At 42.9% G+C, this 16,623-nt stretch overlaps 1 protein-coding gene across 6 annotated transcripts in view; it reads right to left on the bottom strand.

Annotated features, from left to right (window-relative positions):
* LOC105494232 (adenylate cyclase 1) overlaps positions 1-16,623 on the bottom strand; it is a 147,699-nt gene that overhangs the window by 79,146 nt on the left and 51,930 nt on the right. For all 6 annotated transcript variants that reach the window (XR_011622355.1, XM_071095152.1, XM_071095153.1 and 3 more), the window contains exon 4: positions 15,647-15,758. Coding sequence is in view for 5 of the 6 variants with exons in the window: in XM_071095152.1 (XP_070951253.1) it covers positions 15,647-15,758 (112 nt within the window). In the remaining variant the exon portion in view is untranslated. The remainder of the gene's footprint in view (positions 1-15,646; positions 15,759-16,623) is intronic.

The raw sequence follows: 16,623 nt of genomic DNA, 5'->3' as shown, positions 1-16,623 counted from the left end.
CCTGCATGTCCAACACCAGGGAGTCACACACAACACCAGCACACACGAGGCACACACATCTTCCTACGTGCTCCTCAAAAATTGACCCATGCAGATTAGAGTAAAACATACACTTGAATAATATGTAACACCATCAATGCACAAAGAAAATACAAACAAGTAATACAGAAAAGAAAAAAAAGGAGCAAACTGGGTCATTCCAATTTTGAACTTCTAGGCAGTTACCTCAACAAGGGGAAACAAGATTCAAATTGAACTTCTCAAGATGAAAACTAGAGTGTCTGAGATGGAAACTATACTGGATAGAATTAATGATGGGACATACACTGCACAAGAAAATAGCTACTATCCAAATGAAATAGAAAGGAAAAGAATCCAAAAATTTTGAAGAAAATCACCAATGAGCTGCAGGCTCCCTCAAGAGTGGAACTCCTTAATACATGTGGAATTGATGTCCCAGAAGGAAGAAGAGAAGAAGCCATAAAATGTATTTGAAAAAGGATCACCCAGGTTTTTTGTTTTGTTTTGGTTTTTTTTTTTTTTTTTTTACCAATTTAACTGTAAAACTACAGATGCAAGCTCAACATACTGCAGGCACAGGAAACATGAAGAAAACTCAAATTCACATCAAAATCAAATTTCTTACAACTAGTGATGAAAAGAAAAAAAAAGTAGACAGAGAAGACCTATTTCAAACAAAGGAAGAGAGTTGATGGCAGACTTCTTGTCGGAGACAACATGAGAGAAGACACTAGAACAACATCTTCAAAGTTCTGAAGGAAACAAAGCAAAACTATCAACCTAGAACTCTCCATGCGGTGAAAATACATTTTTTAAAACTGAGGCAAAAAAAAAAAAGAGTCTTTCAGAAGTATAAAAACTGAAAGAATTCATCACCAACATACCAGCGCTATAAGAAATGCTTTTTTAAAATTCTTTTATTTACTTTTTCACACACAGTGTCTCACTCTGTCACCTAGGCTGCAGTGCAGTGATGTCATCATAGTTCACTGCAGTCTCAAACTCCTGGGCTCAAGTGATGCTCCTGCCTCAGCCTCCCAAATAAGTAGGACTACAGGTATGTGCCACCACACCCAGTTAAGTTTTTTTTTTCTTTTTTTCAGTAGAAATGGGGTCTCATTATGTTGTGCAGTCTGGTCTCAAACTCCTGGCCTCAAGTGATCCTCCCACCTCAGCTTCCAAAGTGCTAGGATTACAGGTATGAGCCACACCCAGCCAAAAGGAATTATTTAGGCAGAAATATAAAACACAAAGAAATATTGACTGCATAAATGAATGAAAAGCAAAGGAAATAGTTACTACATGAATAAACAGATCAGATATTTTTATTGTTCAAATTGCTTTGAAAGAGAACTGACTGTGTAAATAAAATGTAAAATGGAGTTTATAACACAAGAAAAAGTAAAATGTACAGCAACAACATCATAAAGGCCAAGAAGGAAGAAACAGATGCATACAATTGTAAGTTTCTTATGCTGTAATTAATAAATCATGTGATGGTAGACTGCTAAAAGTTAAAATATCTATTATAAACTTTAAAGCAACCACAAAAATAACAAAACAAAGAGTTATAAGCCAATAAAGGCAGTGAGATGGAATCATAAAACATAATAAATTGGCAAAATGGCCAAAGAAAACAAAAAAGGGAATAAAGAACAAATGAGACAAACAGAAAGCGAATGGCAAGGGGACAGACTAAACCTAACCGCATCACTAACACAAATAGTCCAAATACCCCAGTTGAAAGCAGAGATTATCACCTTAGGTAAAAATAAAATAAAATAAAAGCAAAACTAACTAGGAACAAACTTTAAATAAAAAGAGACAAACAGGCCGGACATGGAGGCTCACATCTGTAATCCCAGCACTTTGGGAGGCTGAGGCGGATGGATTCCCTGAGGTTCGGAGTTCGAGACCAGCCCGGCCAACATGGTGAAAACCCTTCTCTACTAAAATTACAAAAATCAGCTCGGCATGGTTGCGGGCACCTGTAATCCCAGCTACTCAAGAGGTTGAGGCAGGAGAATCTCTTGAACCCGGGAGGCAGAGGTTACAGTGAGCCGAGATCATGCCACTGCACTCCAACCTGAGCGAGACTCTGTCCTAAAAATCAAAAACAAACAAATGAACACACACAAACAGACTAAAAATAAAAGGATGGAAGAAGACACAGACCTTCCACATCCATGGGTTCTGCATCTATGGATCCAATCAACTGCAGATGATAGAATGTAGTTAGGTCTATCAAGGCTGCATCTACACTGAACAGGTACAGCTTTTTTTCTTGTCATGATTCCCCAAACAATACAGCATAACAACTATTTACATAGCATTTACACTGTAGTAGATATTATAAGTAATTCAGAGAAGATTTAAAGTATACAGGAGGATGTGTATAAAGGTTATATGCAAATACTATGCCATTTTTTATAAGGGACTTGAGCATCCAGATTTTGGCATCCAGAGGTAGTCCTAGAACCAATGCCCTGTAAGTATCGAGCGACAACTATTCTTTCTGACAATAGTCAAAGGAAAGTTGAAATGGCTCTATTAATATCAGACAAATGGGATTACAAAGCAAAAAATATTACCAGAATAAAGAAGGTCATTTCTTAATAATAAAATAGTCAATTCATCAAGAAGACATAATCATTATAAATATTTAAAAATTGAATAACAGTTTAAGAATACATGAAGTAAAAATAGAACTGAAAGAAAAAATATACAATTATGTTGGAGATTTCCATACTCCTCTCTCAATAATTGAGAGAACAAGTAGCCAGGAAATCAATAACACATGAACAATCCTATCAACCAATTGACCTAATTGGTACTTACTGAACACACTATTAACAATAGAATTCTACAAAATCAGAGTACTAACCCACCAGAGTAAGCCATATTCTGGGCCATAAATTTAAGAGGATTCAAATAATAAAAAGTATGCTCTCTGACCACAAAAAAACTAAATTAGAAGTAAAAAACAAGATCTTTGAAATATCCCTGAATCATCTCTCTAAATAACCCATGGGTCTAAAGAAAAAAAAAAAATCAAGAGAAATTAGAAAGTATTTTAAACAGAATTAGAAAAACACACAACATACCAGAAATTGTGGGATACTGCTAAAGTAATACTTTCAGGCAAGTTTACAACAATAAATTCTTATATTAAAAGACATAAAAAATGTTTAATTTAATGGTTTTGGCATCCACCTTAAGAAACTACAAAAAGAAGAGCAAATTAAACCCAAAATAACCAGAAGTAGCACAATAACAGAGATATGAAAAGAAACTAAATAGAAAAATAGAGAAATCAATCAAATGAAAAGCAGTTATTTTAAAAAAAACCAGTGAAACTGATAAACCTCTAGCCAAAATGATCAGATAAAGGAGAAAACAAAACTTACCCAAACCATGGATAAAAGAGGTGACATCACTATAAATTCTACAGACATTAGAAGGAAAACAAGGAAATACTATGAAGAACTACCACCAAGCTTATTTAAGAAAAAAAAAAAAAAAAAACTGACCTGACTAGCTCTATTTAAAGAAACTAAATTTATAGTTAAAAACTTTTCCACAAAGAAAATATCAGGTCCAAAAGGATTCACTGGTAAATTCTACCACACATTTAAGAAAGAAAGAATACCATTTCTACAAAAACTATTCCAAAAAATTCAACAAAAGGAAATATTCCCAAACTCATCTATGAGTTAAGTGTTACCTTGACACCATGTACAGAATAAGAAAAGCCACAGACTAATATCTTTAAGTAACATAAATGAAAAATTTTCTAAACAAAATTTTAGAAAAGCAAAGCCAACAATAAATAAGGATAATACAAAACAAATCCTCCTCAACTTATGATGGGGTTACAACCCATGAATGTATGGTAAGTTGAAAATATTGAAAGTCAAAACTGTGTGACTGATCGGGAGCCGTGGCTTGCTGCCGCCTCCCAGTATCACAAGAGGAAGGCACTTTGTATTGAATGTGTATCACTTTCCCATCATCTTAAAGTCAAAACAGCATACGTCAGACTATCATAAGTCAGGGACCCTCTTTATGTCCAAGTAGGGCTTGTCCAAGGAACAAAAGGATGTTTAGATATCCTACCATCAATCAATGTAATTCATTCTACGAACAGACTAAAAAGAAAAACCATATGATCCTTCCAATAGATGCAACAGAATTAGACAAACTTCAACATCCATTTCTGATTCAAAAAAAAAAAAAAAAAACTCAGCAAATTAGAAACTCAGCAAACTAGAAATAAAAGGAAAACTTGCTCAACTTGATAAAAAGTATCCACAAAAAATCCAACTGGTAATATCATATTTAATGATGCAAGACAGAATGCCTTCCCCTAATGTTGGGAACAAGACAAGAATGTCTGCTCTTGACACTCCTATTCGACATTGTACTGGTGGTTCTAGGCAGTAAAAGAAGGCAAGAAAACAGAAATAAAAGGCACCCAAGCGGGAAAGGAAGAAGAAAATCTGTCTTCATTTGCAAACAACACGATGATTTATGCAGAAAATGTATGTATACGGAAACCTACTAGAAATAAGTGAGTTCAGCGGAGTTTCAGAACAGTTTACTAATACAAAAACTCCACTGTACAGTTGGCCCTTGAGCAAAACACAGGTTAGGAGTGACAACCCCCATACAGTTGAAAATCCATGTATAACTTTGACTACCCCCGAAAACATAGCTACCATTGAGCAGAAACCTTACCAATAATATTAACAGTTGATTAACACATAAATAAGCTAGTATCTATTTAGGTTGGTGCAAAAGTAATTGTGGTTTTTGCTATAAGTAATTTAAGTAATTACAGTTTTTGCTACTACTTTTCTTTTTTTTTTTTTTAGGTGATGTCTCGCTCTGTCACCAGGCTGGCACGATCTCAGTTCACTGCAACCTCTGCCTCCCGGGTTCAAGTGATTTTCCTGCCTCAGCTTCCCAAGCAGCTGGGACTACAGGTGCGTGCCACCACACTCAGCTAATTTTTGTACTTTTAGTAGAGACAGGGTTTCACCACGTTGGCCATAATGGTCTTGATCTCTTGACCTCGTGATCTGCCTGCCTCAGCCTCCCAAAGTGCTGGGATTACGGGTGTGAGCCACCGTGCCCGGCCTTGCTATTACTTTTAAAGTTAAAAACCACAATTGCTTTTGTACCAACCTAAATACATGTATAATCCTTTATGCACTCATGGCATATGCAACCTTTTCTTAACGTTTTCAATATTTCTAGGCTACGCAGTTCATCTGTGAGTTTTTCCAAACTATCACAAATCTCCAAAATATTTTCCAATATATTTATTGAAAAAACCCATGTATAAGGGGATCCACACAGTTCAAATCCATGATGTTCAAGGGTCAACTGTATTTTGCTATACTAGTAATGAACAATCAGAAATTAAAAGCTAAAAATCAATAGCATTGGCCGGGCGCGGTGGCTCACACCTGTAATACCAGGACTTTTGGAAGGCCAAGGCAGGTGCATTACTTGAGGCCAGGAGTTCGAGATCAGCCTGGACAACATGGTGAAACCTTATCTCTACCAAAAATACAAAAATTAGCTGGGCATGGTGGTGTGTGCCTGTAATCTCAGCTACTCTGGAGGCTGAGGTAGGAGAATCACTTGAACCTAGGAGGCAGAGATTACAGTGAGCCAAGATCACACCACTGCACTCCAACCTAGGCAACACAGCAAGACCTACCATCTAAAAAAGAAACAACTAGGAGCTACTTAGGAATAAATCTGATAAAATACATAAAATACATATATACTGGCCGAGCATGGTGGTTCATGCCTGTAATCCCTACAACTTTGGGAGGCCAAGACAAGAGTATCTCTCGAGCTCAAGAGTTCGAGACCAGCCTGGGCAACATGATGAGACCCAGTTTCTACAAAAAAAAGAAAAAAATTAAAAATTAAAAATTAAAAATTAGCTGAGCATGATAGCATGTGCCTGTCGTCCCAGCTACTCAGGATGCTGAAGCAGAAGGATTGCTTGAGCCCAGGAGGTGGAGGCTGCAGTGACCTGTGATTGCACCATTACACTCCAGCCTGGGTAACAGAAAGAGGCCCTATCTCAAAAAAACAAAACAAAACAAAACAAAACCACGAAAAAAGAACTACATATACACTGAAAACTATACATTTCTGAGAAATGCATAGAATTTTTTTCTATATATTTTTTCTGAGAAAAAAATCAAAGAATATCTAAATAAATCTAAATAAACATATGGTGTTCGTGAATCAGAAGACTATTTTTTAAATGTTAATCCTCCCAAGATTGGTAACATAGATTCAACACAAATCCCAAACAAAATTCCAGCAGGCTTTGTTACAGAAACTGACAAATTGATTATAAAATTCACATGGAAAAGCAAAGCACCTAGAATAGCCAAAATCACTTTGAAAAAGAACCATAAAGTTGGATAAAACACAGGACCTGATTCCAGACTAAACATTATAAAACTACAGGGCCAGGGTATGTGGTTTTTGATGTCAAGATAAACACATAGGTTAATGGAACAGAATTTTTTTAAATCCAGAAATACATTCAACTACATATGGACAAGTGATTTTTCTAACATTTTGGAAAGGGAATTCAGTAGAGAAATGATAGTCTTTTCAGTAAATGATTCTGGGACAATTAGATATCAAGATAACAACAAAAAAAATCCAGCTTTGACCCATACCTCGAAACATATACAAAAATTAACCCCAAATGTATTATAAACTTAAATGTAAAACCTCAAACTATAAAACCCCTAGAAGAAAACACAGGAGAAAATCTATGACTTTGGTTAGGCAAAGATTTTTACTTTATTCTATGTAAGTATATATTTATTTACTTTGCAACCTTACTCTGAGATGAAGGGATATGCAGGCTTGGCTTAGATAGCTGGCAAATGAAACAAATGACTGTGATTATTTGCGTATCTTTCTCATGTGAGTTTTCCTTAGGACAATGTGTACTTGTAAAGCTATGGAAATTCACAGGCGCACAAAAATTATGAATACACTATGTTGTGTTTATACCTTATTAAACATTAATCTGATAATTGCATCTAATGCTTTGACTTTTTGTGGACGATGTTTGTTTTCAAGTTTGGATGCAGAGCTTATAAAATGGTGAATAAGTGAAATAGTATTCAATTTACTTGTGATACAGTATGTGCTCTATAAAACAAGTATTTAAGGAAAACTTTTGTTCCCCTGCTGGATTGTGAGGCAGACTAAGTCACAGATTGTATTCTCCTTACATATGCACGTACCAGTGATTAGCAGTTTCCTGCACACAGCAGAATGAGAGGACATTTGCAGAGTTAAAATGGAATCCAACTGAATTATAATGGTAATAAGGACAGCGTTATTTGACAATTCTCTAAAACAGACAAAGCTGATAAACGGACAATTTCTAGCATCAAATGTTATCTGGTTATATAATTAAGAACTTGATGGGACTTTTAAAATGAGTTTATCATATCTTTATGTTGGAGGGTCTCAATGATTTTCAAGTTGGATTTTCAAATACTCGCATAGTTTTAAAAACACTGACCCCGCTGATCACAGCTTTCCTGGTAACAATGGTAATGATCATACATTGAGTGTAAACCCTATCCTAGGCACTGTGCTAGAGGCTTTAGACTTTTTATTATTTTTCTTTCCATTACTTTACTTCTCACTAACCAATCGAAATAGTCATATTTAGTCTCATTTTTGAATAAGGAGACTGAAATCCAGAGAGATTTTGGATGGCTGCTCACAGGGTGTGGTAGGTTGAAATTCCATGCCTCCCCAGCCCTCCAAAGACATCCATAGTCAAATTTCTGGAATCTGTACATGTAAACTTAGATGGCAAAACACAAAACAAAGCAAACAAAAACAAAGATCTTTGTAAGGTAACAAATTAAAGATCTTAAAATGGGGAAACCATCTTGGATTATCCAGATGAGCCCTGAATACAATGACATGTATCCTTATAAAAATGAAGCAGGAGGAAACTTTACACACACACAGAGAAAGGGAAGGAGAGAGGGAGGGAGGGAGAAAAGGCAGAGAAAGAGAGAAAATAGAAGAATGAAGAGGAGCAGGCAGCAATATCAAGACCGAGGGAGACTGGAGTGATGTGCCCACAAGCCAAGGAATTCCAACAGCCAAGAGAGGATGTAAAAGTTAAGGGACGAATTCTCCCTTGGAACCTCTGGATGGAGTATGGTTCTGCGAATATCTGGATCTTGGCCAAGCAATACTGATTTCAGAATTTGGGCCTCCGAAACTGTGAGAAAAGAAATTTCTCTTGTTTCAAGCTACCAAGTTTGTGGTAATGCACCACAGTAGCCTTGGGAAGCCAACACACAGTTATAGCACTTTGGGCAAAGATTTTTTAAACACAACACAGAAGTTACAATGCATTAAAAAAAACTGATAAATTGGACTTCATAAACACTAAAACTTTCTGCTCTTCAAACAACACTGTTAAGAGAATAAACAAGCCAAAGTCTGAGGGATCATATATCTGATGGAGGACTTGCATGTAGAACATATAAAGAATGCTCAAAACTTTACAAAAAGAAAAAAATCAACCCAAATAAAAGGAAGCGGTCAAAAGGTTTCAACAGACACTTCACCAAAAAGATATATGAGTGGCCAATAAGCAATGAAAAGATGCTCAACCACATCAACCATTAAAAAATAGGAAATTAAAACCACAATAAAATAGCACCACATGCCTATTAGAAAAAAACTAAAATTAAAAAGACTGACATCAAGTGCTGATGAGGATGTTGAGCAACTGGAACTCATACACTGCTGATGGGAATGTGAAATGCTACAATAACTCTGCAAACATTGTGTCTGTTTCATAAAAAGTTAAGCATACATCTACCATGTTTTTTAGGCCCTCTACTTCCAGGTATTTACCCCAAAGAACTGAATATCCATACACAGACTTGTATATGAATGTTCATAGCAGCTTTATTTGTAATAACCCAAACCTAGAAATAACCCAAATGCCCATCAAAAAGTGAATAAACAGACATGCTTCAGTACAGCTACAAAATGGGATGCTTCTAAGCAATGAAAAGGAATGAAGTACAGACACATGCAACAAATTGGATGAATCTCAAAACAATTATGCTCAGTGAAGAAAAGCCAGACAAAGTAGAGTACATATTGCCTTGTTCCATATATATAAGATTCTAAAAAATTCAAACTTATTTGTAGTGATAGAAAGCAGATTAGTAGTTGCCTGGACACAGGGAGAGAGTAAAATAAGAAGTGGGAGGAGAGAGGGATTGCAAAGGGTCTGGGAAACACTGAAGGATATGCTCAGCATTTTGACTGTGGTGATGGCTTCACACATGTGTACATATGCCCAAACGAACAGAACCGTACACATATGCAGCTCATTATCAGTCAATCATACCTGCAAAGTAAGGAGTCCTCTGTGCCACTAAGGACAGTGGGAAGCCGAGGAAAGATTTGAAACAGGAAGCAGAACTCCTCGTGCTCACCCCACGAGGAGCTGCTATGGAAATCCTGGTGAGGTGTAACATATCCCAGAGGTACTGAACCACAGAACTCACACACATTATTGGAAGGCGGGCACTAGTTAGGCCACACGTGGTGCAGTTTGTTGGAAGAAAGCAGCATGCCAGGTTGCGGAAAACAGAGTGTTATGTAAACCTTTCCTAGGAAAACTGACAGATTCACTTGGTCTTCAAAAAGTCATCCAAACACATTTGAGAACTTTTCCTAATAATTTTCCTAAAGACACCAAAACATGGCCCATGGGCTGTCCTGCCTTGGGGAAGGGTGGGGGTGCCTCCTCATATACCGCCCTTCCCCCAGAAACCACTCACCCTCCACCTCTGGTAGGGTCTGGGCAGGTCATTCTGCAAGGATCCCAGGACAGGGAAACACTTTCCCTGCTGTGTGAAGAAATGTGCGTTTCCATTCTGCTCATTGTAAACTGTGCAGGGGCCTGGAGGGGCTCTAGTAGGGGCAGGAGCATGGAGATGGATGGTGGAAACCGAGGTCTTCATGCAGGGAAAGCGACAGGCTCACTTGGCTGGAAGGTTGGGGTGTGAGGAAAACCCATGGGGTCAGACTGGAGAATGCCAAGGGACCCACCTCTGAGGCCCAGTGGTCTGTATATGAGCATAAGCTTTAGAGAGTGGCTCTCAGCCTCTGGCCTGCAAAATCCAGGGCAGTTAGCAAAATGCAGATTCTTTATCCCTAGGACTCTGATGAGTGGTTCTGGATATGGCCCAAGAATCCACCTTAAGGTGTCCCAGGTGACATGACACTTGCTTCTCAATCATGTGCTGAGAAACAGCAAAGAACCACCTCACCAGGAGCCTGCCAGGGGCACCCTCATGCTCAGCCACAGCTGTGCATATGCGAAGTGGGCGCCGGGAGTCTTGGAGAGCTTGGCATCCTCCCTCTATCCCCACAGGGCACTCACTACCACCTGGTGACAGCCAGTCAGACTTGTGCTTGCTCTGCAGATGCATCTCTCCACGAGTGGATTCTGGAGCCTATTTACAGCAACGGGGAGGGTAAGGAGTGGCCGGTGCTCTTCAGAGCCATCATGCGCAGATAGCTGAGCCCTAATAAACCCACAGCCAGCTCTCCCAGGTACTGATCCTGCTCCCAGCCCAACTCAGCTTCTCCAAATGAGGTTCCCGGCCAACAAGTGCCTATTGTAGGCCACCCCAGCCCCTCCTCTGGCCATTCTCATATGTGGACCCCATCAGAGGTTCCCCAGCCTCAGGTAACAGGCCAAGGAGTCTAGAATCCACTGGAGTGGACACACTGGCAGGGCACCGTCCCACTTAAACAGGCAGGGATAGCCATTGTGTGCCAGGCTCCATGGTCAGCACTGGGACTCAGTGCCAACTCAGACATGTGTATGGGCTGTCCACAGGCCAGTGCCTCCCTGGAAAACCGCCATACAGTGATGAACGAGTAGGGTTAGCTGGACAGGATGCACCCATTCCACAGAAGGCTGGTGAAAGGTCAGAGGCCCAATGGGCAGAGACCTAGAGAAAAGATGGCCTTTGGGGCTTTCAAGGATGAGTAGGAGTTCTCTTCTAGGAAGACAGGCTTTGGAGCCATAATGACACCGCTTCCAATCCTGGCTGTGGCTCTGGGGATGTTGCTTTATCACATGAGCCTCATTCTGCTCACTCTTAGAATGAGGATGACATCATGTCCTGGCCAGAATGTTACAAAGACTTCTGTGAGGTCACCAACTTGGCCTTTGTCTCCTCATGTTGCACAGTTCAGCCAAACTCAAGACTTTCAACTAAGGCTCTTAAAGTTCCACCCTGATTTTGAGGGCAAGGGTCAAGAGAAGAAACAGGCCCAGCCCCTTGTGCCTGTATCTGCTCACATCGGAGCATCGCCTTCTGGCCCTCTAGTGCTATAAAACAATTGCTGGTCAATATGTGCCCCCACCCACACACTGCCGAGCCCTCTACACCCCAAGGCTGTCACTCTGTGATGGCATCAGTGCACTAGGGCAAGGCCCCATCCTCCTTCCTGCCTGGCTGCCGAGATCCCTAATCGAGCCCCCGTCTGCTCCCACGTGATCAAGGGCTTCATATCCAGATGGATCCCACTTACAATAATGTGTTCCTAGAAACCAGAAAATATTCTCTTCAGCTCAGACTCAAATGTTGCTGGGACTGAGCAGCCACTTTACACCAGAGTTGTAGTTATTGGGGGTGATGCTATTTATGCTGCTGCAGGGACTGCTGGTCCAGTTCTCTCTGCTGTGCTCCTCATGGGCACCTGGAGCTCTCAGCTGGAGGAATTCAAGGGCTACATGAAGGCACCTTGCAGCTGTAATGATATCCTAACCTCTGCCAGCACTGTCAGCCCTGCTATGCAGAAACAGCGTCCCCAAGAACAAAGGCGGCCAGCAGTACAACCTGGAGGCTCCATGGGGCTGACTCCCAGGACACTCCACCACCCAGAGGCCAACACGTCAGCCACTGCCCAGCTGCTGGGCAGCCACACAGCAAAGACAGGGCGCATGGATGTCTTTAAACGTAACACTGTTCAGGTGTCATGGTTTAGAGCAGAGGCTGGCACGCTGAGGCCGTGGACCACTCCTTGTTTTGTAAAGTTCTACTGGTGCACAGCCACACCCATTTGTTTAAGTATTTGTGGCTGCTTCCATGCTCCAACGCAGAGTTGAGTTGTCGCAACAGAAACCATATGTAACCCACAGAGCCTGAAATATTTACTATCTGCCCTTCACAGACCTAGTCAGCTAACCCCAGGCAGAGAGCCTCACATTAGGGGCTGCTGGGTCCAGAGCCACCAAGCCTCTAGGAAGTAGTTGGTCCTCCCTGACCCTCAGTCTCCTTCTCTTGGACATGGGATAACACCACAATCCTGCATGGTCACTGGGAGGAACAGATAGCAGAGTGCAGGTCTTTGTGCTGCAGCAGGTGTCTGCAATACACACATCTGTGCACACATGGGAAGTCAAGAGGACAGAATCCCCTGACACAAAATCATGTCAGCTTAGTCCCCATTTCTCATGAGGTGACAGTGTTCTGTGCTGCCAAAGGACTCCAGGAGAATGTTCCCAACCAAAGGTGGTGACCACAGGGGACACACAGGCACTTACATGCATGAACAGATACACAGTCACACAGGTACACACATACATACATACTCATATATATATCACATGCATGCTAACCTACACACGTACACACGTGTGTTCATGTAAGCACTCACACATGTAACACACCTGCACACATAACGCACATGCATTTGCAGGCACACAGGCTCACTCATATACATTCCCACACATGCACACCCATGTTCACACATTTATGTGTACACACGTGTGCACATGCATGCTCACACATGTGCACAATCACACACGTATGTAAAGGCACACACATCTCAACACATCTCTCACTCCACTTGACCCATCAGGCCTCTCCACCATGTACATCACCCACTCTCTGATGCATGCACATTCTTCTTGATAAAAGTATGCAAGCCAGCATCCCAGGCATGAATCAGGATCCTGGCGAAAGAGCCAAGTAGGTTTCAAGGAGTCACTTGGAACATGGAAACACTAGATGAGAGAGCATGTGATGATGCCTCGAAACAGGCCCAGAGCCCCCACCCATACACCCTGGACAGTGGCACAGATAGAAAGGAACAGCAGATGCCAAGGCCTGGGACCAGGGTGACAGCCCAGCACCATGAGCAGCAGGCAGCTCTCCGTGACACCTTCAGCCTCTCCTAGGAGCCAGCACTTCTTTATCAAAGGAAGAAACTGCAAAGCAACTGGGCTGAAATAAGGTGCCTCATAAGAGAACGAGAGCCCTAGGGAGTCTACAGCAGGACTGCAAAGGGCCTGCGCTGGCCCAACGTGGGTCCTGTCCCCTCACGGACAAAGGTACTGATCTCAGGACTGCCAGGAAGACAGAATCAGATGGTAGGAGTGGAGGACCCAGCACCAGCTCCAAGCACAGTGAGAGAGAAAAGGCCCAGGTGGGGCCAAGCGGGACCCTCCAGAGAAAAGCTCCCAAGATGACCAGCTTCCTGCTGAAGGGGTGGGAAGCAGGAGCAGGCCCAGGACACAACACTGGCTGCACAGTCCAGGGGACAAGCCTAGTGGACGGCCCAGATAAGACTGCAAGGGCACTGCAGACCAGAAGCTCTGCAAGGGCATTGCCCAGCAGAAAGATGAAGTGGGCTTTCCCAAACGGGCTGCTGTGGAACATTGGCCCAGGCTATCAACGGGGTGTCACTGCCCACAAAGATTCCCGTGGGGAAAAAAAGGTCTTGAGATCCAGTTGTAAAGTCAGTTTACTTTTCCACTGTTTCTTGGAAAAGTAAAAGGTGCGGATCTTTTCCACTGTTTACTGGAAAACTAAACAGTGACTTTACAACTGCATCTCAAGATCTTTTCTTCCCCACAGGGATCTTCCAAAGGGAGTAGTGTCCAAAATCCCCCATGCCCACCCTCTTTCCCCCCTACCCCTCCTACCTTAACCTCTCTCCCTCATCAGGTGTCTGCAACAGGCTCCCAAGTTTTCTCCCACCTCCAGTGGGTCCCCCTAACTGCTGCCACGTATGGCAAGTCTCACTGGCCTCAGCTCATGTGACTACCGCCTGGCTCTGTCCTGCCCAGCCCTGCCCTGTGCTCAGAATGCCCCTCAGGACTCTGCACAAGCCAGCCCCCTATTAAGGTGCCTTCCTCTCCCCTCCTTCATTGAGGGAGCATCCACATTTTCCCCCAAGACGCTTCACTGCCACCTCCTCTGAAAAGGTTCTGCCTTGCTGAACAGAGCTCACTGCCCCTTCCTCTCACACTGACCTCAGCGCCCCTCCCTGACCACCTGGAGGCTGGACAAGAGGTGAACTTGAACTTGGCTCCATCTCACTGTGCTCCTCTCACACCCTCACAGGGCAGGGATGCTAGGTGTCTGGGGTCCAAGGAAACTCAGGTGGGTCAGTGGCCCTGAAAAGCATCACATCCTGGGCTCTCCTGACACCAGACTCCCTCCTCCCCTTCCCCCTTAGAAAGAGGAGACTTTCTGTGTCCACGGTCAGCCGTCCTGCAGAAGCCGACCCTTCCTGCACAGGCTGGGCGTGAAAATCTCAGGGAGGATGTGCCAGGTGAATGGCAAGAGGGGAAGTTCCATCACATGCAACCAGGGCACATTCTAGCTTTCAATCTGATGACTGATGAGCAGTACAATGTACCCGTGGGCAGCAGAGGACAAGGAGGGGTAGGATATCAATGCCATGCAATAGATGTGCTCTCCCTGGGCCTGCAACATCTGTTGGCTTCTGCAGCTCAGATCCCAGTCCCACATGTCCTGTCTCTAAACACAGCACATTCTGTGGGGAGAAAGGGTGACAGTGCCAGCCCCTCAGAAGCCTTATGGCCAATGTGACTAAGTCCCAGGAGCGCAAACCTCTGTACAAGGAGGTTTGGCTGGCTTGCTCATCTTTGCTTCCAAACATGCGCATTACAAGCCAAGGCTGTTGGTACGGCCTTGGCCCAACGTTCAGCAGAACGTGGCTGCCAGATGTGACTGATCCAAGGAAGGTCTTTCAAAACCCCAGCACGCAAGGGTGGTCACTGCCTGCACCGGGCATCAGGAGGCATCAGCAACTGGGCCCCCAGCAGACAAGTTTCAATCCCAGGAGGGTGGCAGACCCAGCATCAGGCCTGCTCCAGTAGAGCCCAGAACGAGGGGTTGCAATCACCAGCTCTGTTTGCAGTGGGACACAATGGCAGCAGGATGGTGCACAGGGCAGACCCATATCTACATATGGCCTGCACAACGAAGCCTTCTGCATGGAAGTCCCGATTCGACAGCATGCTGGCCGTGCTTGTGCAAGCATTTTCTTATCTGGTAAATGCAAGGTTCCGGTCCAAGGAAAGGAATCAATGAATGGTGAGGCTAAAAACAACAGGTGATTTATAACCTTGCTGGAAGAAATGCTTAGCAATCAGTCTAGTTCATGGTCCAAATACAGAGAATCCACTGGCATATCATCACTCTAGAAGCAATTCTAATTTAATTAGAACAAAGAAAAACGCTGCACTTACCGTGGCTAACTCGTCAAACTTGCCGAAGAGCTCATTGAGGAGTTTCACCAGCTCCTGGGCCGTGCACTGGGATGCCAAGCCCGTGAAACCCACGATGTCAGCAAACAGGATGCTGCAAGAGAAAGGGGTGCCAGGCTGCCCTTCTCCCAGTCACTCAGGAAATAATTCCTAGAAGTATATCGACGTTTACATCTCCATATCACTGTAGAATCAATCACCCCATTTATTCCTCAAGGCAGACTAGAAATGAAGGCTTCCTGGTTCCCATCATATAGGTGAGAAGACTGAGGCTCAGAAAAGCCATAGAATGCCTGGCCACCGGGGGAGTAAATGCTGAGGCCATTCACAGCTCGCCATCCCCCATGCTGACCCCTCACACCACATAGGGAAAGCCCATCTCCCCTCCGCTAGACCTGCCTCTCCTTCTTGAGGAGGTTACGATGTGGCCAGTGGCACCGAGCAGAAGTGATGTGCTTTTAAGCATGTGGGCCCCTCCACACCCCTATATTCCCCTTCTGCCCCCTGAATGCAGGAAACTCGCGGGCCCCGAGTGTGGTGTCAATGCTTCACAATGAAAAGGGAGGGAGTCCCCGAATTCCTGGGCAAAGGGGCCGCCCCCTCAGTCTGCAATGACAGCAGGAAACACACTGTCTTGCATCAAAGCCTCTATGTACTGAGTGTCTATTTATGATAGCACTGGGGTGAGCCCTAAACAACACAGTGTCTACCCACAGGGCAGAACTTTCATGTTTTCTGGAATAATAAGACTTTAAAAAGATGTTTCCAATTGTTTTCTCTTCTTGCAATATTAAAACATGCTCTGAAAATATCAGAAAAAAAATTTAATTGTATATTTTTGTCTGTAAAAATGTTGTAGCTTTAAGATATCTCTCCACAGGGTCCCAATCATTTAATCACATTTTTTCAAAGTGTTCTCGGCTTTTTCTGTAACTTTGAGGCTTCCTGAACCCAGAACG

This window comes from Macaca nemestrina, chromosome 4 (assembly GCF_043159975.1).
Source record: "Macaca nemestrina isolate mMacNem1 chromosome 4, mMacNem.hap1, whole genome shotgun sequence".
Lineage (NCBI taxonomy): Eukaryota > Metazoa > Chordata > Mammalia > Primates > Cercopithecidae > Macaca > Macaca nemestrina.
Note: the sequence above shows the minus strand (reverse complement) of the source record. Positions and strands in the feature narration are given on the sequence as shown.